The sequence below is a fragment of the Gallus gallus genome, chromosome 13 (genome assembly GCF_016699485.2).
Source record: "Gallus gallus isolate bGalGal1 chromosome 13, bGalGal1.mat.broiler.GRCg7b, whole genome shotgun sequence".
In the NCBI taxonomy this organism is placed as follows: Eukaryota; Metazoa; Chordata; class Aves; order Galliformes; family Phasianidae; genus Gallus; species Gallus gallus.
The window spans coordinates 12,689,543-12,715,120 of NC_052544.1; the positions used below are offsets into that span (position 1 = coordinate 12,689,543).

Below are 25,578 nucleotides of genomic sequence, written 5' to 3' on the forward strand. Positions count from 1 at the left end.
GAGCTTTGGGCACAGGTCAGGAGTTTGGCTCTCATCAGGTAAGAGGCAGCCCAAGGCAGCACTGGGGGAGGCTGGGGCACACTGGTGGGTTGGGAGGGCTGTGCTGCCTTCTGCTGCTGCTGCTGCTCTGGCCCCAGGGTTCCAGTCAGGGCCCGTGAGCACTGCAGATAGAACTCAGGCAAGCTTTACATGATGGCAATTTATTGATTTTCTAACCAAATCCTCAGAGGTACGCATTTTCTTCAGCTGATGGACAAAGGGAAGAGAGGTGGGGTTAGAACAGGCCACACGTTGTGCGTTGTACATCTATAACGTTACAGGAATAGACCCTTTTTTGTCCCATTTGCTTATCCCCTCGTGCTTCTGTGGGAAGAACAGAAATGCAAGTTTCCTGCCTGTATGGTGTGTTGCTGCAGCAGAACTGTTTGGGATTTCCTCTATGTATCCATCTGTATAGGATCAGAAATATAAGTGAGGCAGCTGTTAGCTGCATTTTACAACAAGATTTACTTGTCTGGTTTAACCACAGTGCTGTAGAAAAAACCCCACTTTTATCCCAATGCTCCTTCTATCACAGGGTTAAATAAAGGTGATGTTAAGAACTTGACAAAAGCAGCTGTAGAAAGCATTAGAGCTTTGTGTTTGCGCTCAGCAGGGCTTTTCAGGTGCTCTGGATGGCTGTGCTGGGTACTGCTCTTAGCTGCATGTCCCGCTGCCTGTCACTGCTAGAAAAGTTCCTGTAGTCAAATCCTCACTGCTGCTACTCACGTTATGGAGAGGCCCGGGGTTGCTGTAGGGGCACAGCTGTGCTGCTGTTCTTTCCCATGGATGCTGGAGCTGCTCAGATACCCTGGCAGTAGCATTCAGATCTGTGACCCATGCAGCTCCGCAGTGCGTCTGGTCCAGCAGGGCCCGATCCTTACTGACCAGCTCTATGGAGCCAAGCTGACATAAGTTGATCAAAGGGCTTAAGTTGATCTTACGGCATGCAGAGAGGTGGAAGGAGGAGAAAATAACAGCTGTAGCTAGCCAGTAGCTTAAGGAAAAGGCACAAATTTCCAACTCTTGACCTTTTTCTCCCTTGTCTCCAGGCTGTGCTGTACGTGTGTTGGTAAACAAGCGGTCACCAGTTCGTCGTTTGCTTTTGCTGTCCACATAGCTGCATTTAACACGCCAGTGCCTCTGGTGACTCATTCTGCTGCTGTTTGTCAGCGCCCACCTCCTCCCGCTGTCCTGAGCAGGACGGCAGATGGAGAGTTGTCCTTCAGATGGGATTTCTCTGCGATGACACCACCTGTCAGAGCAGCTCTTGTGTGTCAGCAAGCGGTGAGGCTGCTCGGTGCGTTGCAGCTGGTGGTCCTGCCATTTTCCACGAGCCGGGGGAGAGGACAGCCTGTTCGGGATTTGTGTTTGCTGACGGTGATGGGAGCTTACAGGCATCTCCTTGCATTAGCGATGAGAACTGCTCAGCTTAGCACTAAACCTCCTTGTGACAGTGACTGGCATGGGGAGAATTCAAACTGGTCCCAGCCCTGAGCTCGTTTGGATCCTATAGGAAAGGATGACAACACGAGACCGCTAGGTTGACTTTCACCAAGTGCCAGGCAGGAATACTTCATCCCCTCTCCCCTGCTGTGCGAAGTACGGTTCACTCTAGCGAGAAAAGCATCCGTGGCGATGGGGAGGGGAGCGTGGGTGCTACAGCTCATCACTCTCAGGCAGAACCCGTGCCCAGCCTTGCGGGACTCTGTTGAAGTTGGGTCTGCGGGAGATGACCTCCAGAACGCTGAGGTCCAGCTCGGCAGGAGGCACGTAGAACAGGTCGCTGAGCTGGGCTTTGTCAAACGGGGTGGGAGTCCTGTGGCACAAGAGAGGGTGAACTTAACACAGCGCGTAGATGGGGAGTGCGTTTTGAAAGGGTTGGATAAAGCGGGTCTGGAATTCAACGAGGCCACCAGCAATGCCCCGGGATGCCCTCACACTCTGCCTGCTCAGCAGCGTGCTTCTGTCCAGAGTGAGGCTCCATTCAGGTTTGGGCAGGCCGGGGTAGTGCTTCTTGGTGTGAGTGCTCATGGCTGTACTGGGAGGGAGGAAGCCTGCTGGTGCATTTACTGCAGTGTGTTTTCACGAGACGTGAACGGGGTTAGATTAAGAGAGCAGGTGATGGTGACAAACCCTCTGCTCTACAGACAGCAGCTTGTTTGCAGCTAATGTGTTCTGCAGGGGCTGAGGCTCCCCGTGCCGCCTCCTGATTGCTCTCGCACATGTTCAGGCAAATGGCTTTCTCCTGGCCCTCGCTCCAGCCCGCCTTTTGGGACAGCTCTTGAACTATGACTAACAGGAGGAGCAGTGCGGGGGCAAAGGGCTGTCATCCCTTCCTGGAGAAATGTCGAAAGGGAGCGGGGGGAGCAGTGCCAGCCCCCAGCAAGCCAAGAATGTCGGGTTTGGAACACCACGTTGGGGCTCATCTGTCAATAAGGCAGAGCTGGGAGTGTTTGCTTTGGGTAGCGCCGCGTGAGCAACGTGGCACTGTTTTGCAACAGCATCCCAGGGAGAAATAAGAGGGGAAAGGTAAATGAGAGGCTCGTTCGGAAGCTGTCTCTGCCCCCATTAAAAGAGTCATTTTCAGAGCTTTGTTTTCGCTCTCTCTTAAGGTAGCAAACCTCAGCAAGCTGGCTGAAGGTCTGTGCTGCACAGCCTGAAAGCTGAGAAGAAATCAGTCTGCTTTAAAGCAGTCGCTGTTGAGATGAACTTTCCTTTGCCCCGTGACACATGCGAGCTGTGCTGGGATTCACCTAGCTCTAGGCAAGGCTGCTGGCTTCTCTCTGGCTGCTCTGTTCCAAAAAGCATGTTTTTTTTTTTCTGCAGTTTGGTATTTGATGAACTGAGAAGTGATTTAAAAGCCAACAGCTTGGAAGATCATGACAAGCCCAAGTTGAAAGCAGATTGGCTCTCTGAATCTTCACGCCTCGGTGAAGAATTAGAGGAGGTGGCGAGAGGCTGGGTGTTAAATTAGCATCCATCTGTATTAAATAACAGTTCAAGGCTTTAAATAGAAGGGCGGCGTGTGAGAGGGGAGAAATGGTGCAGGGCAAAGCATCATTCAGAAACATGCCCTTGCTCGAGTCTCTGTCCGTAAATAAATACTGAGGCAGGAAGATGGGTCAATGCTGAAAGGAAAGAGCTGAGTGTTTACAGCAGCTCCTCGCTCTCCATCTACAGCAGCTCCGTGTGTTACTGCAGCACAGCACTGGAGGTGAATAGCTGGGAAGCCGTGGGCTGCTCCTACCACCAGATCTCCTGAATGGCCACCAAATGCCTTTCCTGATAGTTTTGCCTCGGCAGTGCCCATTCCAGGTGCTAACCTTGCCCTGGTGTAACCGGGAGGCATGCAGGGGGCACAGCAGCTGAGCTTTGCTGGAAGCAGCTAGAGAGCACAGAGCTTGCCAGGCTGAACCACCAGCAGCACGCCTGGAGCCTTCTGTCCCAAACAGGTGTTTGGAAAGGAGCTGGCGACCTCTTAGCACCTTGGGAGGAGATTAACCTTTGCACCCCTTGTGCTTCCAGCAGCTGTTTGGTTACCTTAAGGAAATGAGGAGGGAGATTTGGTGCTGCCTGTCCCACTGCTCCACCCAGCCCAGAGCTGAGTCTGACAGAGAACATCGGTGAACCCTTCTCCAGGAATGATAACAAGTCCTCTCAAGCTTCAGCACGTGTTCCTGAGGGTACCCAGTGGGATGGGTGGATGGAAAGATGGACGGATGGAAGGACGGATGGATGGGGGTGCTCCAAGCTGGGGTTGCCCATACCTCGGTCAGCCTTACCTGTTGAAGTTTACGAAGTCCCCATGTGGGAGTTTCATGGGCAGCCGGTTCTCGCTGCCCACAGCCTTGTCCTCGTCACCCATGTGCCCGTGCCACGGGGAGCGGTAGCCCTTGGGAATGGCGGTGATGTTGAACTTCTCCGGGGGCACTTCTTTGAGAGGGGTTGAGTACCCTGTGGGGAAGGGATTACATACGTATAAAAACACTGCTATATTTCTATATCCATAAATCCAAGGGGCTGTGTGGCAACACTGGCTTTCCTCTTGCTGCTGCGGCCTCCAGGGCACATGCAGAGCTTGTGGCATCTGTGGGACAAGGAGGGGCCTCCTGTTTGGGGGCTGTCCCCCATGGGCAGGGAGGGAGGGCAGGGAAAGCACAGCACTCAAACCATGTCCTCTGAGGGACAGATCGGGGTGCACTGCCCATCTACCCTATAGCACTGCACAGAGATCACGACAGGGTCAGATTTGGGATGCAAGCTTACCTGGTGCCAGAGAATCAGGATTGAGGACTTTGATCATGTGCAAGACTTTTTCTGTCTTCTTGGGCACCTCGGGAGGCCCACCGTGGGGTGACACTGCCACGTGCAGCTCGGAGTGAAAGCTCTGCTGGCCCTCAGCATTCCCAGCCTGTGGGTAGAAGGGTTGGAGGCTCAGCCTGCCCAGCTGCCCAAAATGGGGGAGTGAGGGATGCAAGCGGGAACACTTTGATGCTATCTTTGATGCTGTCTACTCACTGTCCACTCGTTGGCTGCTCCTTCTCCTCTCTCGGTGCCATGTGAGCCAGCTGGCCCTGGGACCTGCAAGAAGGGGAGGACGGGGCTCAGGGCTGCGCTGCCATCCCCTTGCTGTGAGTGGGATGTTGGAGCACGCTGCACAGCCAGCCCACAGAGCCATCCCCTGCAAAGGCTGCAAGAGGTGGGGACACCACCCCGCGTGGAGCCGGGCACACACCTTCCTGTAACCACTGGGGTGCTCAAAGACAAAGCGCTGCATCCGCTTCTGCCGCTGCTGGAAGAGCTGGGAGCCACGGTTGGTACTCAGGGAGAGCTCCTCCAGCATCACGTCCTGCGGTGTGCTCACCTTCTTGCCCAGGTCCAGCTGGGGCGCTGAGGACGTGAGGGGAGAGCATGGATGAGGACCTTGGTGTGAGGATGGGGGTTGCTATCGGGGCCTGGCGGTGCGTGCGTCCTCTGCTTACCATCTCCAGGATCCGGTTTCATGATGGTCATCGCCTGCTGCCGCACTCCTGGGGCAGAGCTGTGAGATGAGGACGACTGCAAGAGAAAGGTGGACGTGGGTGATGGCTGGGCATGGGGAGTTTCTGCCCACAGCAGCACTGGGGGTGCTCAGAGCTCTGGGGATGCCCTACATGTGAGTAGAGCTGCGTTTTTGTGTGCCCACCCCAGTCTTTGCATCTGTCACCCCTCCCTCTCACCCCTACCAGACCCCCCCCATGGGAAGCCTGGAGTCATCCTGTGTCTCATTTCCTTTTTGTCTTCCTTTAGGGCCAAACTATGCCCGGGCACTGCCTGCAGCAAGGCGTCCTTACCCCTGGGCCCCACTGGGAGCAGCACTGCGGGCCCTGGCTGCTTCCACCCTCCACCTCAGCAGAGCTATTTTCAGCTGCTGGTCGTTGAAGCTGCAACCCCGACCCCTCAGGGCGAGGAGCTGAGGAGCCCAGCCTGTGGGGTGAGTGGGGATTCAGGCTGCCACCTTCCCCTAGGAGCCCTGGGCAGCTCCGGGTCCCCCCAGGCTGTGGCTGCATGGTGCATGGCACGCGCTTCTTTGCCAGCTGTGGCTCCGACGTTGCCCATCCTCAGCTGGCAGCAGCACGGAGGGACAGGGAACAGCTCATTCCTCTGCAAACCTTTTCCTGGCCCTGTCTGCTGCGTACCATTAGGGGACCACACCGGGGCCCCAAGGCTGGGCTTTCCCCAAGCCCTGTGCACCCACCCATCCCTTGGCTCGAGCGCAGCACCTGATTCCCTACCTGGGTGGGGGATTCCTTGTGGTAGCAGGGGCTGAGGATGTCCTGTGGTTGTGCTGTGTACAAAGACACAGAGTGGCTTCAGCCAGCAGCGTTGGGTGGCACCCTGAGCTTCTGCTGCTTGCCCCGACCCGTGCTGGGCTCTGGCCGGGATGCCAAAGTCTGGCTGCAGAGCAACGGTTATTTCTGGCTGAGAAAGGGGCGGAGCGGGGCTGACCCTTGGGGCAGGGATGGTGCCACCCCAGCACTGAGCAGGGCTGACCCTTGGGGGCAGACCCCCCAGGCAGGGGTGGCGGCTGTGAGTAGGAGGTGACTGCACGCACCCAGGCACCTGGGGACGGTCGGAAGCAGGCAGGCAGGCAGGTGGGATAGCGGCAGTTTATTTCTGAGCTGGGAATACATGTGCATGGCGCAGGCGGGGTGCGGCGGCTGCAGAACCCGGGGGACGAGGATGCTTGCTACCACACTGTGTGCCAGGGGAAGGGAGAGGGGGACAGGGGCTCCCCTAAGAGGCACCGTGCCCTGGTAACACCCCCGTTTCCTTTGCTGCTCTCGCTGGCACCAGGGCTGCACCCTCCCCGTTCCCTGAAGTTGCTGCCTTAGCTCTCCCAGCATCGCTCCCCGGGCTCTGCCCTATAACTGTGCCCGCTCCATTGCCCCCTCTCCCCATAGCCCCCCATCACTTACCATTGCTGCTGTGCTCCAGGGAGCTCGGCCCCTTGCAGGGAGCTCCCATGTAGACACCGACCTGTCCCCAAACCCTCACACCTGCATCCAGACCTCCTCCCAGCCCTCTGCAACCTGCACTGCTGCCTTCTGCATGCCCCCATCTCCCCCTGTTGCACTGCCCTCCATCTCTGCCCTGTCCCTCCATGGGAACAGGGATGAGGACAGTGACAGGGGTTGGCGCTGGCCCTCTCTGCCCGGGCAGAGGGAAGCGACGTGTCCACGGTCCCCTTGGCATGGCAATAAATAACTCCGGATATCTTCGTTATCACTCTAGGGAAGAATTTAGGAGACGTTCCTTCTGGAGGGGTCAAAAGTAAAAAAGAAAAAAAAAAAACCATAAAAGCGAGGAAGATTTGGAGGCAGGGAGGATAAAATATTCACTTCTCCTCCCCCCAAATCTGGTTTCAATTGAAAGCAGCCGGGCTGCCAAGCAGGGCTGGGCAGGGTGCCCCAACCGTGCTGTGCCACCCCCAGAAAGCTGAGCCGTGGGGTGCCGGGCTGTGCCCCCCCAGCACTGGGCACAGGGATGGTCCCTCTGCCAGCTGCCCTGCGCTCAGTGCTGAGCACGCAGTCCTGCCCCGAAAGGTTAGGGTGCCAAAAATAGCTCTGGGCCACGGGGCTGTGGGCGGGCGGGAGGTGGCTGACCCCGGTGATGCCTTGATAGGGACGGGGCCACCCCGTGCACCCCCAGCCCGGAGCCTCTCCCTGCCTGGGGACCCGAACCGAGAGCGATGTCACCCATCCTACGGGTGGCACCGCGGGGGCCGCCCCGTCCCCAAGCGGTGTGCGCGGCTGGGGCTGCCCTAAGAGGTGCAATGGGCCCCCGACGGCAGCCCCCCCGCCTTCAGCCTCAGGCTCCCGCTCCAGCCCCGCGGACACAGGTTGAAGCTGTGGATGCCCGGGCTCTTGGTTCCCGAGTCTTCGGAGTCGATGGAGACGTCCGAGTCCGTCGGGGACCGGGAGCTGTAGCGCTTGGCCGGGGAGCGCGCGCCCACCACCGGCGACGGCAAAGGGCTCTTTGGAGTGGGGGACGGCCCGGCCGGGCTGGGTGGCAGCAGGAGCCGGCGGCCCTCCGCCCAGGTGGCTCGGGACACCCCTGGGGAGGCGCAGGGCCCCTCTGTTAGGGGCGATCTGTGCGATGGTGAGGGGCTGCCCGGCGCAGCCGGCACGCTGCGGGCACGCTGCGGGGCCGCGGCTTTGCACCCCTGCGGCAAACCGGGGGGACCCACGGCAGGGGGGGTGAAGGGCCGGGAGCCATCCGGCCCCGGGGGTTTGGGAGAGGAGCTCTTCCTGCGGGCTGCGTTGATGATGTTCCTGGCGAGCCGCGCTTGCATCTGGCGGCTGGCGCGGGGCTCGGCGTCCTGCCGCTGCGGGGACAGAGAGCGCTCGCTCCACGGCGGGGACCGGGGCGGCCCCTGCTCCAGCTCGGGCACCGAGACGGGGCTGGCCCAGCCGTCCTGGGCGCCCTGGTGCCGCGCCAGCCGTGGGGTCCAGGTGGGCGAGGCGGGGAGGGACGGCCGCCTTTCCTGCGGGGACAGAGAGCGCGTTAGTGTGCCCCACGGCACTGCTTGGAGACCTAGCGGTGGTGATGGGGAAAAGGGGCGAGAGGGGAGCAACTCTAATGTTCCCTCCCAAGGGGCCTTTTTTTGGAGACAGAAGCGAAGTTCCACTGGTGTGGGCACATGGGGGCATCTCTGCCCTGCGGTGCTGCCACTGCCCGTGTAGATGGGGCCATTACTGACCCACGGAGGGAGGCCAAGCCGCAATCCATCGCTCTTACCCAAATACAGAATCACAGAATGGCTTGGGTTGGAAGGGACCTTAAAGACCATCCGGTTCTGTGCATAATCCAGGGTCTCGCTATGTGCTGATGCACTAGAGCCCCTGGTGCCGAGCTTTGCCGCCCCGCAGCTCCTCCTGAGCCAGCAGGAAAGAGAAGAGACAGGACTGATAGTGCACGTGAGTGTATTGAGAAAGAGGAAGGGGGAAAAATGCAGAAGAAATAAAAGCACAGTTGAAAGGCAACTTGTTAATGCAGAGAGTAGCAAGAGCCCGTGGTACTCCCTGTCCCCACCAGACACCTCCCTGCCCCAACCCCTTCCCCTTGCTGTGCAGGATGGGTCTGGCGTGTGCCCACTGGATGTGAGGAAGCCAGCGTCTGGGCAACGGGCACATCTGTTGGTGCATCCCACCATCAGACCTTGAGCTGTCAGGCCCTGGAGATGCCTCCAAAGCTCCAGGACTGAGCCCTGCCCGAGCGATCCCTTGTCTCCTGGCTGTGCCAGCTCCGCTAGCAGCCCACTCCAGTACTGAGCTGCCCAGCTGCTGCAGCATTTGTCAGCTGGCTTCTGCCAGGCTGGATCGGGCAGAGCAACTGAGAGCTTGGCACAGCACAGTAGCATCAGTCTAAGCAACACATCACCTCCATGGAGCAGGAGGGAGACAAGGGAGCATCAGGAGGTACAGGGACCACAGTGTGACCCCAGTGCCACCCCCATGGTGGGAGGAGGCTTCTCTCTGTGATGTGGGAGCAAATAGAGACAGATCCCAAAGGAGCAGCAGAAGAGACAGGAGCAGGCACAGTGCGGTGGGAGGGCGGAATGTCCCCTTGGCCACGCTTTGGTACGGAGAGCTGGAAGTGCAGAAGGCGAGAAAAGGACCGAGGCAGAGCCAGAGTGCTCCATAAAGTTTCCAGGCAAGAGAAGAGAGAAAGCAGCGGAGGTGCTGTGGGTTGGTGGTGCTCCTGTCCATGTACTTTGCTTTGCAGACTCGGCCCCATTCGGCACAGACACACAGCTCCCATTGCCCCAGTGGGGCTCAGCACCGTGTCCTCACCCCATAGCACTGCCCCAGGGTTGGGCTCTGGGAGCCACTGCGCTACTTCATTTTGTCTTTCATTTTTTCATCCCCCTTTTACAGGTCGGTTTGGCTTTTTGCACGCCCCCCTGAGCAGTGCTCGAGGGTTTAACCAGCTGGAGGGGAGCCCAACATCTGCCCGCGTTCACTCTCTACTTGTAGTAAAAAGAAGGCTTCCACACCTGTGGCTCGATCCCCGCGTTCCTGGTGGAGTAGGAGGGTCGAGGTGCCTGGAAGCCGCCCTTGGCTCGAGGGGAGCGCCCGTGGCACGGCGATGCCAGCAGCAGCTCTGCACCACCGCCTCCGGCACTGTGAGTCATGGGCAGAGCCCCAGTGGCACTGAGGAAAGGGCTGGAAGCGGCCCCGTGTGTGGTGGGAGGTTGCCAAATGGGGGACGGAGGCAGCGGGGAGGTGGGGCAGGAGGTTTGCTGTGGGTAGGAGTAAGTGCTGGGAGGTGAGGGTCTGGGTGGTGGCATGGACCTCGCCGGAGCTTTGGATGGGGAGAGGATGAAGAGCGAAGGCTGGAGCTGGTAGGGCTGGTGCTTGGAGAGCTCCGCCTCGTTCTCCGTCGGGTTGTTGCCGTAGAGAGAGGCAGGGGGGGTTTTGGAGGGCTGGGATGGGCTCCTGGTGGGGTGTCTGGAGACCATGGGCGACAGGCAAGCATTGGCATCATACTTCCAGGAGGGAGGCAGCGACATGGTGGGCGATGGGGAGCGCAGCAACTCGGGCTGGGAGGGAGCCTCGATGATGAACTTCTCCATGCGGGACTGCCGGCGGGCGAAGAGCTCAGCCCCCTTCCCTCTGGCCTCGCTCAGGTTGTGGCTGGGCTGCGGCTTCGGCTTCGGCTTCACCATGGGAGACTTGAGGCAGGAGGACCACGCCGGGGCATCGTCGGGCACCGGGAGGGGCTGCGCAGCCCTGGATGCGCTGGCGGGGACAAAGTTGGCGGCTTCGGCCCCTAAAGCGAAGGGCTCATCCTCGGCACCGGGATCCCCATGCTCCTTCTGCTTCTTCCTGATATCCGCGCTCTGCACCAAATCCAGCAGGTCAGGGTTGGGGCCCAACTTGGGCTTCTCAACAAAGGTGAACATGGACTTCTTGTGGCCCCTACGTGCCGCCGACTCCTCCAGGATGCCCGTTTTGGGCAAGGGGACCACTGCCGCCAGCCCATAACTGGGGCCTGACGGTGCCTTCTGCTCCCCGGGGGGGTACAGGGCCGAGTAGGTGGGGGGCGAGCGAACCCTGCTGAGTGGGGGTGGGCTACCCAGCGTCTCTGCATAGGTGGGTGGCGGGGGCTCAGTGCCGGGGGCTCGCTCCGGGGGCTGGCTCAGCCCGGGGGGTGTTTGGGTGCCGAACGGCCGCGCCGTGCGGTTCTTCACTGGTTTGGGTTTGGCCAGGGTGAGGTGCACCTCGTAGTACTGCCTGCTCTGAGCCCTGCTCTGTGCCTGCGTGGCTGGGGGAGCCGTCCCTGGGGGTGTGCTGGCCGTCACTGTGGGTATGTTGGATGTCACCACGGGTGCGTTGGATGTCACCGTGGGAGGACTTGCTGTCCCCATGGGCGCATTGGCCGTTCCCATGGCTGCATCGGCCATCCCCATCGGTATGTTGGCTGCCACTGTGTGCGAGCTGGCTGTCCCCATTGGCACACTGGTTGTCACTATATGTGTGCTGGCCGTCCCTACGGGCATGCTGGCTGCCCCAGTGGGCACACTGGCTGTCACCATGGGTGCGCTGGGTGTCCCTGTGGTTATGTTGGCTGACACCATGGGCTCACTGGCTGTCCCCATGGCTGTGTTGGCCATTGCCACACCAGCAGGTATGCTGGCTGTCACCACGGGTGCACTGGCTGTCACCACAGGTGTACCAGCCATCCCTATGGGCGTGCCAGCTCTCCTCACGGTCATGTTGGCTGTCACCACGGGCATGGTGACTGTCCCCATGGATACACTGTCTGTCCCCAGAGGTGTGCCAGCTGTCCCCATGGTCATGCTGGCTGTCCCTGTGGGCATGCTGACCGTCCCTAAGGATGTGCTGGCTGTCCCCACGGGTGTGTTGGCTGTCACCACGGGCACACTGGGCACCTCACCATTCTTCTGCTTAGGAACGCATGCACTCTCTGGTGGGGCAGGAGTGGCCACTCTTGTCCCCAAGCTGTCCCCTGTCCCCTGGACCCCTCCCACTTCGCTCTCCACCTTCTCCTTGTGCACACCATTGGCAGCAGCCAGTGCCATGTTCTCCTTCAGGTAGATACTCAATGGGACTTGCTGAGCCTCAGTAGGGGACTCCTGGCGAGATGCCACGTCCTCCTGCTCCCCCAGCGTCCCCCGGCTGCTGTGCCCCTCGCCCGTCTCCATGTCTCCTGGCTGTGCCCCCAGGCTCAGGGGCAGCCCCGTGCCATGCCCCGTGCCAGTCCCAGTGAGCCCGTCGACGCGCTGCCTGCGGCGGTGGAAGAGCAGCACGCCCTTGGAGCTGGGGCCGGGTGCCGTGGTGAGCTGTGCCACGATCCTGCGGCTCCGCGCCTTCGCCTCTTTCAGCTCCTTCTCAGAGAGGCTGGAGCTGCGGGAGAGACCTGGGTGAGGAGAGAAGTGGAGGGTTAGCGGGGCTCAGCCCCTTCTCAGAGCGCCCCCAGCACCCTGAACCCAGGGACGCCTCCCCTCCAGCCCAGCCTTGTTGCAGCTGGGTGCGCTGCTCAATGCTGCATGGACATCTTCCTGCGGGGAGTAACCCCTGAAGCCCAGAAGACAGCCACCGTGGGGCAGATGTGACCATTCTTCCCACCCAGCAGAGCAGAGGGGAGCGTCCCCGCGTCTCACTCCCCGGGACAGTTTATCTCCCCCGGCTCTGCGCGCTGATCCCAGTGACCGTATTGGAAAGGAATTTCTCAAAAGGCTTCAGGAGGTTTCAGGTTGCAGCTCACAGGATTTCAGCCCGTGGCTCAAACACACGTGGGGCAGGGAAGGCGTCCCCCCAGCCCTCTCCCCACATCATGATGCACAGCCCCACAGATGCACGAGAGCGAACCTGGCCATAGGACCGGCGTGTATGTACCCGGCACGTATGTGAGCGGCAACACGAGATGGCAGCAGCCGACAGGAGCTGGGCAGGATCCCGACCCGACGCACAGCCCGCAGCAACGCGCCAGCCCCATTCCTTCGGAGCCTATAAAAGCGCTAAAAGCGGCCGGCTGCGCGTCTGCTAACTGCGCTGAAAGCCCTCCGAGCGCCGCCGGGCTCCTCCAGCTCTGCTCAGCCAAAAGGTCAGGGCCAAAGCCCTTCCCAAACACTGAGAGGATGTGGAGCTGCCGGGAACACATTTTCTCGGGGTGAGCCACTTCCTATGAGCGTGCCCTGAAACGCCCATGGCCACTGGGAAGGGCAGTGCCACCCAACAGCCCCCGGTGCCCTTCCTCACTACGGGGTCCACGCGTCGTGCCCAGGAGCGCTGCCATGAGGGCCCCATCCACACCCGGACAGAGGTGGGTGGCCGATCCCAGCTCCTCCGGGCGCAGGCAGCGTCCACTCCCCTTCCCTTCATGTGTTTTTCATTTTCTTGCCTTCTGTGCTGCTTGGGAGCCTTCCAGGATATTTTAAGCGGTGGTGGTTCAGCCTACCAGCGAAGGAAGGGATGAATGACTAAGCCAAATCCTTCCAGAGAGCTCGCGGTGGGGCGAGAAAGCTGCTGTGAGCCGGGCATCCCCTCCCCATCACCCTCCGTCCCATCCGCCCATCTCCTGCAGTCACATCTGTAGGACGTTTGCAGCCCTTTCAGCCGCTCATCCCTCGGCCGGCACGGAGGAACCAACCGGAGGGGAGGAGGGCGGATGGACGGACTGAGCTTTAGGACTGTGCCGAGAGGAGAAAAAGGCAGAAATACCATCGCAAACCCTCCTGGAAGCGATGAGCCCATCCACAGCGGGCGTTCCAGCTCTCCCCGTCCGCAGCCGGCATTGTTGAATACGACATTTCTATTTGCTTTGGCGGCGGCACAGAGCGGGGAAGCGGCTTCCTGTGGCCAAGGCTGCCTGGAGGGCTGCCAGCCCCGCGGCTCCCGCTCCGCCACTCGCCCTCACCGTAGAGAAGTGGGGAAACGGGGCCGGGGAGCTGTTGGGAAACAAGCCTCAGGCTCCAGATGTCTGCGCGTTTCACGCTCCGACCCAAGCATCCTTGGAGGCCGGGGCCGCCTATGAAGCAGAGCTCTCAGCAAAGCCGTTCTGGAGCCTCTCGCTCTCGCTACTGCCTTTTGATAGCCAACCAGGGGCTGTGGGGGTGTCCTCAGAGCTGGAGGGATGACTCAGCCTTTGGCCAGGGATGTCCCGGCTCGGGCTAGCTGCCGGCCGAGCCCCGCACCCAACGCTGGGACCCCATAGACAGTGGTCCTGCACACAACCGGCTTCTGGCCACCGATGGAGCCCCGGCCAAAGCTCAGCTCCAAGGGCTGAGTGGCTCTTCCTTCCTTCCCACGCTGCTCGCCATCGGGCTGCTGTTTGGGAAGGAAACGTCTCCTGTCCCTGAGTGTCCCAGCCTCTTCCAAGAGCAATGAACCAGCCCCGCCAGCACTCTGACTCCACAGTGGGGACGTCCCCGAGCCCTGTGGTCCTGGGATGCTGCAGAAGGAGGTGCAGCATCACTGGGATCCTGTGTGCAACCAGCCACATGGGCACCTTGAGCATCATTTCATTGCAGTGCACTTTACCTTGGCCAGAGCAGCCTGTAGCTCTCTACCTATAGATACAGACCTATATCTATGTACACCTACTGACCTATATAGGCCCTTGCTCCTTGTATTTCCAGCAACAGCTCAGGGTTAAACAGCCTCTTCCCAATCTGTCAGCCCTCCCTCTGCTCTCTCCTCCAGAGTGAGGGTGATGAAAGGCATTTCTGTTGTCCTCCTTTCCTGGCCAGATGGGAAAAGCCCTCCTTCCAGCTCAGCTCTCCATGCCAACGCTGGGTCTCCTCGCACAGGGATGAAGGGTGAAACACATCCGTGGTATTACACAGCAATGATGGAAGACATACAGAGAGCTGGGAGCTGTACCTCACAGGTCTGGGTGTGACACTGAGATGTCTGGGCACAGATGGGGGAATTGCATCCCAGCCCCACTCCCGGCTCACACAGAATGCTCAGGGTGCATCACAGAGGATGTCACCCCATGCCCAGCACCAGTCCTACAGAGCTGAGGGACATCCAAGGCCAAGAAGAGAAAAACGACAAACCTCAACTCCACTACCTTTGTACGGACCCACAGCCGCCCCTGGGCAGTGCTGGGGATGGGGAACCCACTGTTTGCACCCAAATGCTGAGGGCTTTGGACACGGAGCAGGTTTGGGGCAGGGAAGCCAGCTGGCCCTCTGCCTGAACTACAGCTGTGCGGGGCTTTTTGCAGCGCGCACACAAACGCACACATTTCAGTCTGCTCTTCCCTCCAGCTCTCAGTTATCCCAAATAATCTGCTGCCAGGAAAACAAGAAGGGTAGCGCAGGCAGGCAGTCTGGCTGGCTAGGAACAATTAACATGCAGAGATAAAAACGCGACAATTTTCTGCCTCATTCCCAGCTTCCAGCGCTTCTGGTAGAAAAACCCCATGAAGTTTCCATCGGTGCTGGCCCTACAGACCCCAAAATCCCCGACTTGAGTGGTGGAGCAGCTCTGTGCTGCCAGGCAGGATCAGAGCACGGGGCCTCTCCTCTGCCAGCAACAAAATCTGGCACAGCGAGAAAATTCGATTCGCTTGCAAGTTCTCCCTGCGCTCCGTTCATGAGGGCTTTGCTGGATTTGGAGCTGGTTGCTCCCTGCTGCCCCGTGCTGCTCCTGGCTCCCGGCCGTGCTTCGGCTGTGCCCGGCCCTCAGCACCTGAACTTGCCCCACTTCTGCCTAAAATCACCCCACAAGCGTGGGGCAGCGAGTGGTGGGGCCGCCATCTCCCAGTGGAGGGAAAGAGGAGAAGGGGTTGGGTATGAGACCACTGGGAATGTCATCGGGTACCGCTTGTGCCCAGGACAGAGCAGGGAGGGGACCGGGGCGAAGCGGTGGCCCTGGTGTGTCCCATGGAGAGGACAGTGCATGGAAGGAGCGATGCAGAGCTGAGAGATGCGATCCCCACCACCCCGCAGCCGCCCCAACCCACGGACACAGGCACGGGCACGCGTGGGACTCATTTCTATAGAGACAAATGCAGCGCAACGCTCCCCAGGCGGCTCCGCAGCAGGGGGACACCCCCGGCACCACGCAGCGCCGGGCACCCCCAGCTCCCCACAGCCCCGGCTCCTCGCATCCCGCTCAAACACCCCCCGATCCCCGCAGCCTCATCACCCCGCTCCCTGGCCCAGCCCCCAGCCGACCTCCCCGCCGCCCCCCGCTCTCCCCCCGCTTCCCGGCTCCCTCTCCCCGGGGCCTCCCGAGCCCCTCTCCTACCCGCGGTGCCGGTGCCGGTGCCGCCGCCGCTCGACTGCACCAGGGGAGGAGGCGGCGGGCAGGAAAGTTGCAGCGGCTCCGCCCTCGGAGCGGGCCCGGGGGGGGGGGCGGCGGGCGGGGGCCGGGGGGGCCGGGGCCGCTGGGGGTGCCGCTGCTCGTTCCCGTGCCCGCCCCGGTACGGCGGATCGCACCGCGCCGCGCGGGATGCGACGGGACGGGGCCGCCATCCCGGTGGTGAGGGCAGCTCCGACGGCTCTGCCCTCTGCTCGTCCCAGCCTGGCTGCGTCTGCTCTGAGCAACCGCGAGAGCGGCCCGAGCATCCCTTTACTCATCTCTGAGCACCCCCTAACACAGCCCCGAGCACCTCCTTACCTCTCTGCCTTCACGCCAGGAGCACAGTGGGGTCACGCTGATCCTGAGCCCCCCCGGCACGGCGGTGACAGCGCTGGGACCCATCAGCAGCACGCAGAGCCCTCAACGCTGCTGCGCTCCCCCTCCGTCTGCGCCCCCGGATGAGCTCCTGGCCTTATTTTTTGCCTTTCTAATTTCCTTTCTTCCTGCTGCTCTCTGCTTTTCTGTGCTTTTCTGGTTTTTGAGGGAGCCCGGCGCGAGCTCAGCATCCCCCAGGGAGCGAAACCTTCTGTTTATTTGCACACCAGACAGAGAAACCAGTCCTGCCTCCCGCATCTCACTGCCAGTGCCTCTACCCGGGGCTCCCCATGAGGTGCCAACCCGTTGGGGCCGCTGGGCCGGATCGCAGCCAGGAGATGGGGCTGGATGGGGCTGCTGACCTTGCAGGGTGTGTGCACACCGCTCGGCGATGCACTCCCTGTGCCATTCCTGCAGGCATCGGGGTAGGGATGGATGCACCGACATATGAAATCGACAGATAAGGAGAAAAGGAGCGGATCCTCAACACCTCCTGGGGATGCTCTTGCAAATACCCCACTGCAAGGGTAGCCCTAACGCTTGGCTTGCAGCCCAGCTCCAGAGCCAGCCCCGGCACCGCTGACCCATAGCGTTACTGTAGGGCTGTTGCCAGGGCTTGGGACCCTCGGTGACATCCTGCCCTGTGGCTCTGGAAAGTCTGACAGTCACGCAGGCAGTGGATGGCAGTGATCTCACTCAGGGGGAGGAGGAAACGGGGCAGACAAACGCTTTCCAGCAAACCTGTTGAGTTACTTTAAATTCCAGGCTGGCAGCAGAACTGCTGGATCGCGGCTCGGGATAGGAAAATGCTGAGCCCGGACAGAGCTGGGCCTGACCTTTCCCACTGCGGATCCACCATCCCAAACAGAGGGAGAAATGCTCTGAGTCTGTCTGCAGCCGTGAAACACGACGCTGCATGGCTGCACTGAGCCAAGAGCTTGGCTGAGCTTCCCACCTCCAAACTGTCATCCCATCCCGCGGGCTGCTGGTGTGAGGGCGAGCAGTGCCCCGGGATGGATGGGTTTGGGAAAGCCCATTTGGAGTCCCCAGGGCGAAGGGGCTGCTTTGGGAAAACCACTCCACAGCATCACCCGAGGGCTCATTCCCAGCAGGGATGTGGCACACCTGCCCCGGTAGCTGAAATAACAGCTGGTGGGGGGAAATAGAGCGGAGGAAGTAGGGTTTGAAGATGGGTCCCATGGCTGTAGGGAAAGGTGGGGGCCAGCATCTCCCCCTGGGGCTGCTGTAACCCCATTTGGGGTCCCCATGGAAGACAGGCTGTGAAACAGGGCTCCAGAGCAAAGCGGTGTCAGGGAGCATTGCAGGGAGCAACCAGCCTGAAATAAAGTACTTACTTTCTAAATGGGGGCCTGAAATAGAGATGGCCCGAAGCCACATAGCAGGAGCATCCATGCGGACTTGTCTCCCGTACACAGTACAGCTGTGCCATGCTCTGGGTGGGGAGAGATGCCCAAATCCCACAGAGCACCCCAGGGTCTGCCCCTGACCCCGGGGCACCCCTATGCCCCACTCAGCTCTCGGAGACTGTGGGAATCCACCCGCTGCTCCCCTCCCCTCCTCAGGGATGGCACGGATTCCTCTGCTTTTTGAGGGCACTGAGATCATCTGGAGCTAAAAAAGCCCCAGAGCACAGCTGGGACCCGGCACCCACCGCCCTGCATGGGAGGAACCCCAACCACACCGTGTGCTGGGGATGCTGCAGCCCCATGGTGCTGAGGTGCTTTGCGGGGCGATAAGGGGGTCCTTACTTGCTTTCCTGGGCTCAGTGGAGGGAGCGATGAGGACGCGCTTGATCTTCACCAACCTCCACTCCTGGCTGGGGTCATCCATGGGGCTGACTGCTGTTGGGGGCAGCTGAGGGGCAGGGCTGGGGGCACAGCAATCCGGGGGGGCTGCAGGCTCATTGTTCACGTTCCCTGTGGGGAGCTCAGGGTCTGGGATGTCCCCTCTGTCGCTCTCCTGTCGCAGCGGTGCCTTCAGCATCCTGCCGGCTTCCTTTCTCCACCTTCCCTTTCTCCACCTTCGGGGACGATGCTCAGTGACTCCAAAGATCCAACTGGCCGCTCACGGCCCGAGGGCTGGCCCTGCTCTGGGAGTGTCCCCTTCCATCCGAGGAGGAAGCAGGGCACAGTCCTCACTCCTCAGCCCCTCGCTCCGTGTCTTCAGAGCGACGTCACCAAGGAGAGGTCTGCGGGGTTTTCTCTTTTCCAGCCCAACAGAGGACCTGCAAAGGGCAAGGGAACACTGAGCAATCAGTCCACTCGCAGTTCTCCAGGTGAAGGATGGGGCACCTCACCCCTCCACCCCCACCCACGGCACTGGGGGCTGTGTTCGGCTCACTCTGGCGCTTGCTCAAGGCAGGAGCCCCAGCTCCCACCTCCATCCTGCACCCAGCTCACAAAGCCGGGCCGTGTTTAACCATTGCATGACTCACGGCTCTGGGACAAGCACCAACACACTCACTTCCCTCTGTTCTGCTGAGCAGAAATGCTGCTGAGTGATGAGCGCACACAGCACCGCAGCCAAGAGGAAAGGTGCGGGCTGGGAGCAGGGATCAGCGCGTGGGGACAGGATGCTGCTTAGCACAGCGGGGAAATTCCTGCGTGCTGAGCCCAGAAGGGTTCTGCATGACCCAAAGCCCACCCCATCGCCTGGACTTAGGTGATGCTGGCAGAGACGGCTCAGCGCCATCTCTGTTGAGCTCAGGATTGTACCCCGCGCTTTGCTCTTCTGGAATCCCTCCTCCCACCACTATTAAATGTGGATTTGCGGAGGGATCCCAGGTGGGCAGCTCCCACCACCCACACTGAGCCCCACCCGCCCATGGGGGCTGTACTGGGCTCTGCAGGGCACCGTGCGTTACTGCTGCTGTGCTGGAGCAAAGGGTGCCGGGGTGTGATGGGAGCACCCATCTCCCAGCCCTATGGGCACAGAGGCTGCAGGAGGGTGGGCTGCTCGGAGTGCAGTGTGGCTTTGAAGCCCCTCCTGCAGCAAGACCCTGCAAGAGGAGCATCTGCTGCTCCTAATGCATGAACTGCAAGTGGTGCCGGGGGAGGGAGGAGTGAAAAATAGATGGAAATATCCCTACGTTCACCAAATCTGGCGGCAGGAACACCTCTTGCTCCCTCCCCGCCCACTCGATGGGGTCTGACGTGCACCCCCCTCTGCCTTCCTCACAACCTGCCGCCCCTCCCCATCCAAAAAGGAAAACTAAAGTTAACTTTCCACCTCCCACACACAGATTTTTGGCAGGCGCTGCCAGCACTGAGGCTGCCAGCACTGCAGAGAGCCCCTCCTCCCAGCTCTGAGCAACCCAAACCCAACAGGGGGACATGGGGGACACGGGGGACCCATCCTGCCCATATCCCAGCCCAGGTGTGTGGGCAAAAGCAGCATCCCATCGGGGCTCCCCTGCCTTGGGGATGCTGTCCCCGTGTCCCCATCGCCACTCGGTTTCCATCATCTCTCAACAAGCCCAGGGGGGTGGGATTGGGGCTGTGGTGTGAAGGCTCTCGGGTTTCCCCGGGTCACGCAGCGGGTCGCTGTCAGTCAGGCAGGACCCTGCTGCCCAGACTTTCAGTCCCCAGCTCCGGTCACAAGATCGGCGCCTTCCCTTTCCAAAATAGACCGAGTGCAACCCATACATCGGGGGATTTTTGCACCTTCCCTATGCCAGCAGCTGAATGTCCCACGGGGCCAGCTTGGCACAGCATCTCCTCTCCAACACCGCAGTTCCTGGGCAGGGGCTCCTACACCGTTCCTGCACTGTTGGTGTGAACCATGAAGCAGAGAGCCCCCAAACCTGCTGCTTTATGCTGTAATGGGGCATTTCTCAGGGACCCTTTGGCACCATCCCAGTGCAGCAGAAGGCCGGGATGGGATGCGTCCCCAAAGGGCAAACCCCTGCAGGACCCTATTGGACCCTATTTCTTTAAGGGAACACTGCCTCCACAACTGATACGGAGATGTCCCCACGGTGTGGCTGTCACTTGGAGCCGTGCCTGGACCGCCCTGTGCCCGGCTGCTGTCACCTCTGCTGCAACCCAATACCACCCCGGGCTCCCTGCCGTCCCTCGTTGCCAGCCCCATTCCATCCACCCCAGGACCCCACTGCAGCGTCCCCAAACATTGTTGGGGCTGCACGGGGATGTGTGGGCATCGGGGCTGGGGGATGCTCCAGGGAGGGTCCCTCTGCCCTCCGTCCTCCTCAGCAGGGCCACCAGAGCTGCTGGTGCCACTCACAGCACTGTGTCCGTGGCTGTGGGCAGGGCAGGACCTGCTCAGCACAGGGCGGGTGGCAGCCCGTCCTATACATTGCTTCCCTCCGGACCCTGTGAGGGCAGATCCCAGCCTCACTTTGTCCCCCATGCTTCCTGGAGGTGAGGACAGCCCCACGCCAGCTGTCAGGGGGCATTCTCGGGGCAATTTGGGGGCAGAAAGCACCAGGTTTGGTGGAGACTTTGGGTGCCACCAGCAGAGCTGCTGTGCCACCAAGGTGAGACCAAGGTGCCACCGAGGTGAGTGGCAGTGAGCACAGCCGGGAGCGTTTGGGGGTTGGGGCCACGCACGTATGTGAGACATAAAGCAGTGTGTGTGTGTGTGTGTGTGTGTGTGTGTGTGTGTGTGTGTGTGTGTGTTCAGCATCAGCCCTCATCCTGGCAAAACCGCCGTGCAGTGGAAAGGAACCCTGTGAGGACACGTCCCGCAGCAGGGCAGCCCCTGGCCCAGCCCGGCTCTCCCCGTGCTCTGTTTTCTTTCTCTGCATTTCTCTCTTAACCCCTTCAGGATCCTGCGGGATTGGTGCGGTGGGGCCGCACAGCCAAATGCTGCACAGCTCCTGCATAGCCCTGGGGACTGTGGGTGGGGATGGGGACGGGAGTGGGGGCAAGGATGGGGACACTGGGACAGAAATAGGGACAGGGACAGGGATGGGATGGGGACAGAGACAGGGACACCACTGCTGCCGTGGGTGGCTCTGCCGCCTGCAGCAACCCCAGTGCTGCTCTTCCTGCTTCCCCCCACCAGTCTCTCCCACCCTTCGGTACCCCACGGTACCTCCATCCCATGGGGGCAGCCTGGTGACACCCAGGCTCACCACGCTCATCTCTTCCCCGTCCCCACCATCCCCATTCTCCCTCTGAGAAGCAAACCCCCCAGACTCCCCCCTGCAGCCCTATGGCCACCCACTCGGGGGCCGTGGCCGTGCTCCCCCCACTGTGCCCATACCTGTGTCCCCACTGTGGCCATACCCGGTCCCTGCCAGCAGCTCGGCTCGCTTCTCCTCTCCCGCTCTGCTCCAGCCGCCGTGGAGGGCAGGGAGAAAAGGGGGGAGAGGGGCGGGAGGAGGGGAGCGGGGAAATGAAACTTTAATAGCACAGAGCCCCTTTTGTTTCCCGGCATATGGGATATTTCATACATGCTGAAGGCATTAACCACCTATGTGCTTCCAGGGCTGGCGGCAGCGGGGAGCGCGGCACAGCTGGAGGCGGCCCCTGTCCCCCACATCCCTTCCTCCAGGGAGGGGAACCTAACTGCAGCTCCCCATTTTAGAGACACACTGCAAGGAGGGATGAGAACAAGGGGGGGGGGGGGTGGGAGGACCCCCCAGCAGCCCCTCCATTGCCCTCCTGCCTTGGAGGCACAGTGGGGACACCCAATCCTGCGGCGCTGTGACTCATGTGCCCCATCCCACCCCACTCCCCAAGGCACACAACCATCCCCAAGAGCAGCAGGGCTGGAAGACACCCCTGGTGGGTGCCCTTGTGCTGTTTCCCCCTCCATCTCCCTCCGTGGAACCCCACGCCCATGAATTGGGGTGACATCAGCAGAGCCCGGCATGGCGCATCGCTCCCTCTTCCCCTATAGGAGGTGTGAGCCCACGGGACGCCAGCCCACGGTAAATTGGTACTTTGTGCGGTGTTGATCCAGGCTCACTCTAATTTGAAATAAAAAAAAAAAAAACCAACGCAGCCAGTAAAGGGCCTTTATGGCTCTTCAGAGCTCGTAAAGCTGCAGTAAGGGGCCGGCGGGCTGGGGGCAGCTGGGGAAATTTATGGCAGGTTTGGGTGAGTTCGGCACTGTAGCTCTGCAGGGCCGGCGTGCCGGGCAGGAGCCAAACAAGGGGGCTTTCTTGGGGTGGGGATGGGGGGGCTGTGCCTCCCAGGGACCGTATTCACTCCTCGCCAACCCAAATGCCCCAAAGGATTTCCCCAAAGCTCCTTTCAGACTCGTTTTTAGCAGCGGACGGATTTTGCACGGGGATGCTTCCCAAGGCAATGGATGGATCCAGGCTGCACAACCATGGAGCAAAGCTGCGGGGACCTGCGTGGGCCTGACGAGCATCCCCACTGCAATCCCAGCGTAGGGCAGGAAGAGCTGGAAGTGGGGCGGCCGTGAGAGCCACAAGAATTGGGAGAGAATGGGAGGAAGCTGTCGGGTGGGGACCGTGCAGAGGAGGCGGGCAGCGGGGAAAGGCATTTTTCCTTGCCAGCATCTTGGCTGCTTCGGTGTGAACTGCTATAAATTCGCTCCTTATCTCTCAGACCATTTCATGTTTTTCATGAAAAGAAAATAGTCTGCAGGAAAAAAAAATAATAATAACAAAAAAAAAATCGCTCGCTGATAAAATATCCCTTTGGCATTGGGAGGAACGTGAAATGGCTCTAATCAGAGCGGGGCCGGGGCTGGGAAATGGCCGAGACGGGGCCGTGCCCCAGCCGGGATCAGCCCAAGGGCGTCCTGGGTGGGAGCTCCATACGCACAGCACTGCCACGTGCCGCATCCCCCAACAGCGCTGCGCCCCCATCGTGCCCTATCCCGGCACTGCCACCCCTCGGACTGCGCTGTGCTCACGGGAGGTGCTACGCCACCACCCCACGTCCCCTCCAGCCCTGTCCCAAATCTCTGCGTCCCCCTTCCCCTGCAGGGAAATGCAGGCGCAGGCGGCGTGTGGAAATAGGATGTGCGTTTCGGTGCCAAAACATGCACAGACGCACATGCCAGAAACGTCTGTGCCGCCGCACAGAGCCGCCTGTGTTTCCCTGCTTCGCACAAGTGACTTTTGTTGGAAGGGTTTGGCCCTGCTGAGGGGCTGCCAGGCATGGCTGTGGTTGGATGTGTGCCCCCAGCGTCCCCCCGCCCATAGGGCCTCGGGGTTCAGGGTGCCGGTGTCCCCAGTCCTGGCCTGACTGAGCCCCGCAGTGGCTCTGGGGCTGCGGCACAGCCCCATTTCCGGACAGTTCTACCTTTCTCAGAGCTGGAGATGGAAGAAAGCCCCTTTATTCAGCTCTGCAAACAGTGCCCATGCGGCCGGTGGACCCCCCGACCTCAGCACCCCAAAACACGGCCAATGGGGTGCAGGGATGGGGCAGCCCCGCTGTCATCTCCAGGTGCTTGGGGAGACCCATGGGTATGATGTGTACCTATGGGGAGGGACGGACGGCGGGATGGATGATTAATAGCGATGTCCGGGGCCAATAATGGGAAATAATGGGGGGCGAGGGGTTGGTGTCCGAGCCAGGAGGAAGTAGGAGCACAAAGCAGCGATAACCCACCCCAGCACAGCACTGCTCCCGTCGGCCCCGCGGAGTGTTTATGGCAAAGCCTGAGGTGAGTGAGAAATCCATCTCCCGCTTCCTGTTGATCGCTGTGAGCCAAGTGCCTCGCTTGGCCAAGCAGGATGGGAAGGGGATGCGGGGCAGCACGGAGCCCGGCCCTTGAGGGCTGTGTGCACCCTGTGCCATGGGACAGAGCCCAGCTCCAGCAGCACTGGACCCCGCTGGGCTCACGCTGCAGCACCCAGGGCACGCTGAGGGCAGGAGCAGTGCCCAGCTGTGGATGCTGTTTGCTCCCTGAGTCATCGGCCGCAGTCGGCCGGCTCTGAGATCCGTCCTATTTTTCTCAGAATCCTCGCAAAGAGGATGGCAAAAAGGATGGGGGAAGGGGATCGCACTGAGTGGGGCAGGCTGCTTGCATCGCCCACTCTCCTAATGGCCCTATATGGGGAGCAGGGTGAGGGGTCCTACCATGGGGCTTCGGAGCCCCCCCCCCCAGCACTGTGGGGAGACCCCAAGTCCCGGAGTTGTAGGGGCCCCCAACCCGGCCAGGGGTGCTCATGTGGCCGCCAGCTGCTTGGAAAGCCTTCCCTGGCGGCGGGTCAGAAGTACAGATTTTTATAATTATTAGTCCTGGTAATTTACCGTAAGATATTTATTCTGGCTCATTCCAAAGCATTTGAATCGTGTTGGGTCTGAGGGTGGGGGCTGTGCAGGGCTGGGTGCTCTGTCCCCATCCTCTATCAGTGGGATGTGTGTGGCCCCCAGCAGACACCCCCGGCAGCAGCCCAGAGAGGGGCCTGGTTCACTGTCTCACCCCGTGTCCCCCCCCCAGCACCCACAGCCATCCCAAAGGGGTCAACTCACCTGCACCGAGCCGGGACCCCCTCTGGGGGTGGGGGGCTCACAGGGATGGAGGCAGTGAGGGCTCCTGGGTGGTCACCGGGCCGGGCTGTGCCTGGAGATGGGCTGGAGGATGGAGGCTATCTCCCACCCCCCATTAGGATGGGGCCCCGCAGCTCACCGAGCCCCCGCAGTGTATGTATGGGGAAACTGAAGCCAGATGTGCGCTGTCGGGACAGCCTCACATTGCCCTCCTACAGCTGAGATCCGCCTCACAGCCCAGGATCCTGCTGGGTTTTCTCCTCTATTGCTCCACAACGCCCTGCGAAGAGCCATGGGAGCCGGGGGGGTGGGGGTGGGGGTGATGCTCCAACCTCCCCTCTGCATTATTAACCACCCCCATATCAACCCTCATCCTTTTCCATAGAGCTGCAGCTGCCGGGAGCTGTGGGTGCAGCGCTGCAATAGGATCTGAGCAATGCAGTGCCCACTCTGCACCGGGACGGCTGCGCAGCGAACCACGTCGGGACGTCTTATTGCCATTTCCAATTCCACCTTTTAAAGCCCCTTCTATTCCTGCGTGGTTTTCTGGTTCAGCCTGCGACACTGACACGGGCAATTCGTATTTACAGCCCGTAAATACGCGATTCATTTGTGAGCAACTCCTAATGCAAAGCACACGTCTCCCGAGCAAGGCCTGTGCACGCTCACAGGATGAGGGCTTTCCTATAGGTTTTATAATCCGGGGGTGGATGTGCTCGTAACAAAAACACACTGACATTTCTCAGATGCCGGAGTTCGGCTTTATTTTATCAGAAAATGTAAATACGTCACTGCAAATCACGAGACAGCAGAAGAAATATTTTGCATGGCCCTCGTTCAAGGAGAGGCTCTTCTTTAATTACTCTTTGAAAACAAACACG

General features: G+C 60.5%; 2 protein-coding genes across 5 annotated transcripts; both read right to left on the reverse strand.

The window, feature by feature from the left end:
• Positions 1 to 184: 184 nt before the first annotated feature.
• Positions 185 to 5,967, reverse strand: MYOZ3 (myozenin 3). The gene is made up of 7 exons (XM_414589.7): positions 5,817 to 5,967; positions 5,025 to 5,100; positions 4,778 to 4,932; positions 4,561 to 4,623; positions 4,309 to 4,453; positions 3,825 to 3,996; positions 185 to 1,858 (listed from the first exon to the last, which is right to left on the reverse strand). Exons 2-7 carry the CDS (start codon positions 5,053 to 5,055, stop codon positions 1,699 to 1,701), a joined length of 726 nt encoding a protein of 241 aa, XP_414589.2. The 5' UTR covers positions 5,056 to 5,100; positions 5,817 to 5,967; the 3' UTR covers positions 185 to 1,698.
• A 210-nt stretch (positions 5,968 to 6,177) lies between these two features.
• Positions 6,178 to 24,873, reverse strand: SYNPO (synaptopodin). 4 transcript variants are annotated; one of them, XM_046900448.1, is made up of 4 exons: positions 24,680 to 24,873; positions 18,008 to 18,483; positions 9,581 to 11,967; positions 6,178 to 8,068 (listed from the first exon to the last, which is right to left on the reverse strand). In XM_046900448.1, exons 2-4 carry the CDS (start codon positions 18,240 to 18,242, stop codon positions 7,346 to 7,348), a joined length of 3,345 nt encoding a protein of 1,114 aa, XP_046756404.1. In that variant the 5' UTR covers positions 18,243 to 18,483; positions 24,680 to 24,873; the 3' UTR covers positions 6,178 to 7,345. The 4 variants fall into 4 exon arrangements, with proteins under 4 accessions (XP_046756404.1, XP_025010782.2, XP_025010783.2 ...); XM_025155014.3 differs by lacking the exon at positions 24,680 to 24,873 and adding an exon at positions 21,486 to 21,552; XM_025155015.3 differs by lacking the exons at positions 18,008 to 18,483; positions 24,680 to 24,873 and adding an exon at positions 16,182 to 16,326.
• Between the last annotated feature and the right edge of the window lie 705 nt (positions 24,874 to 25,578).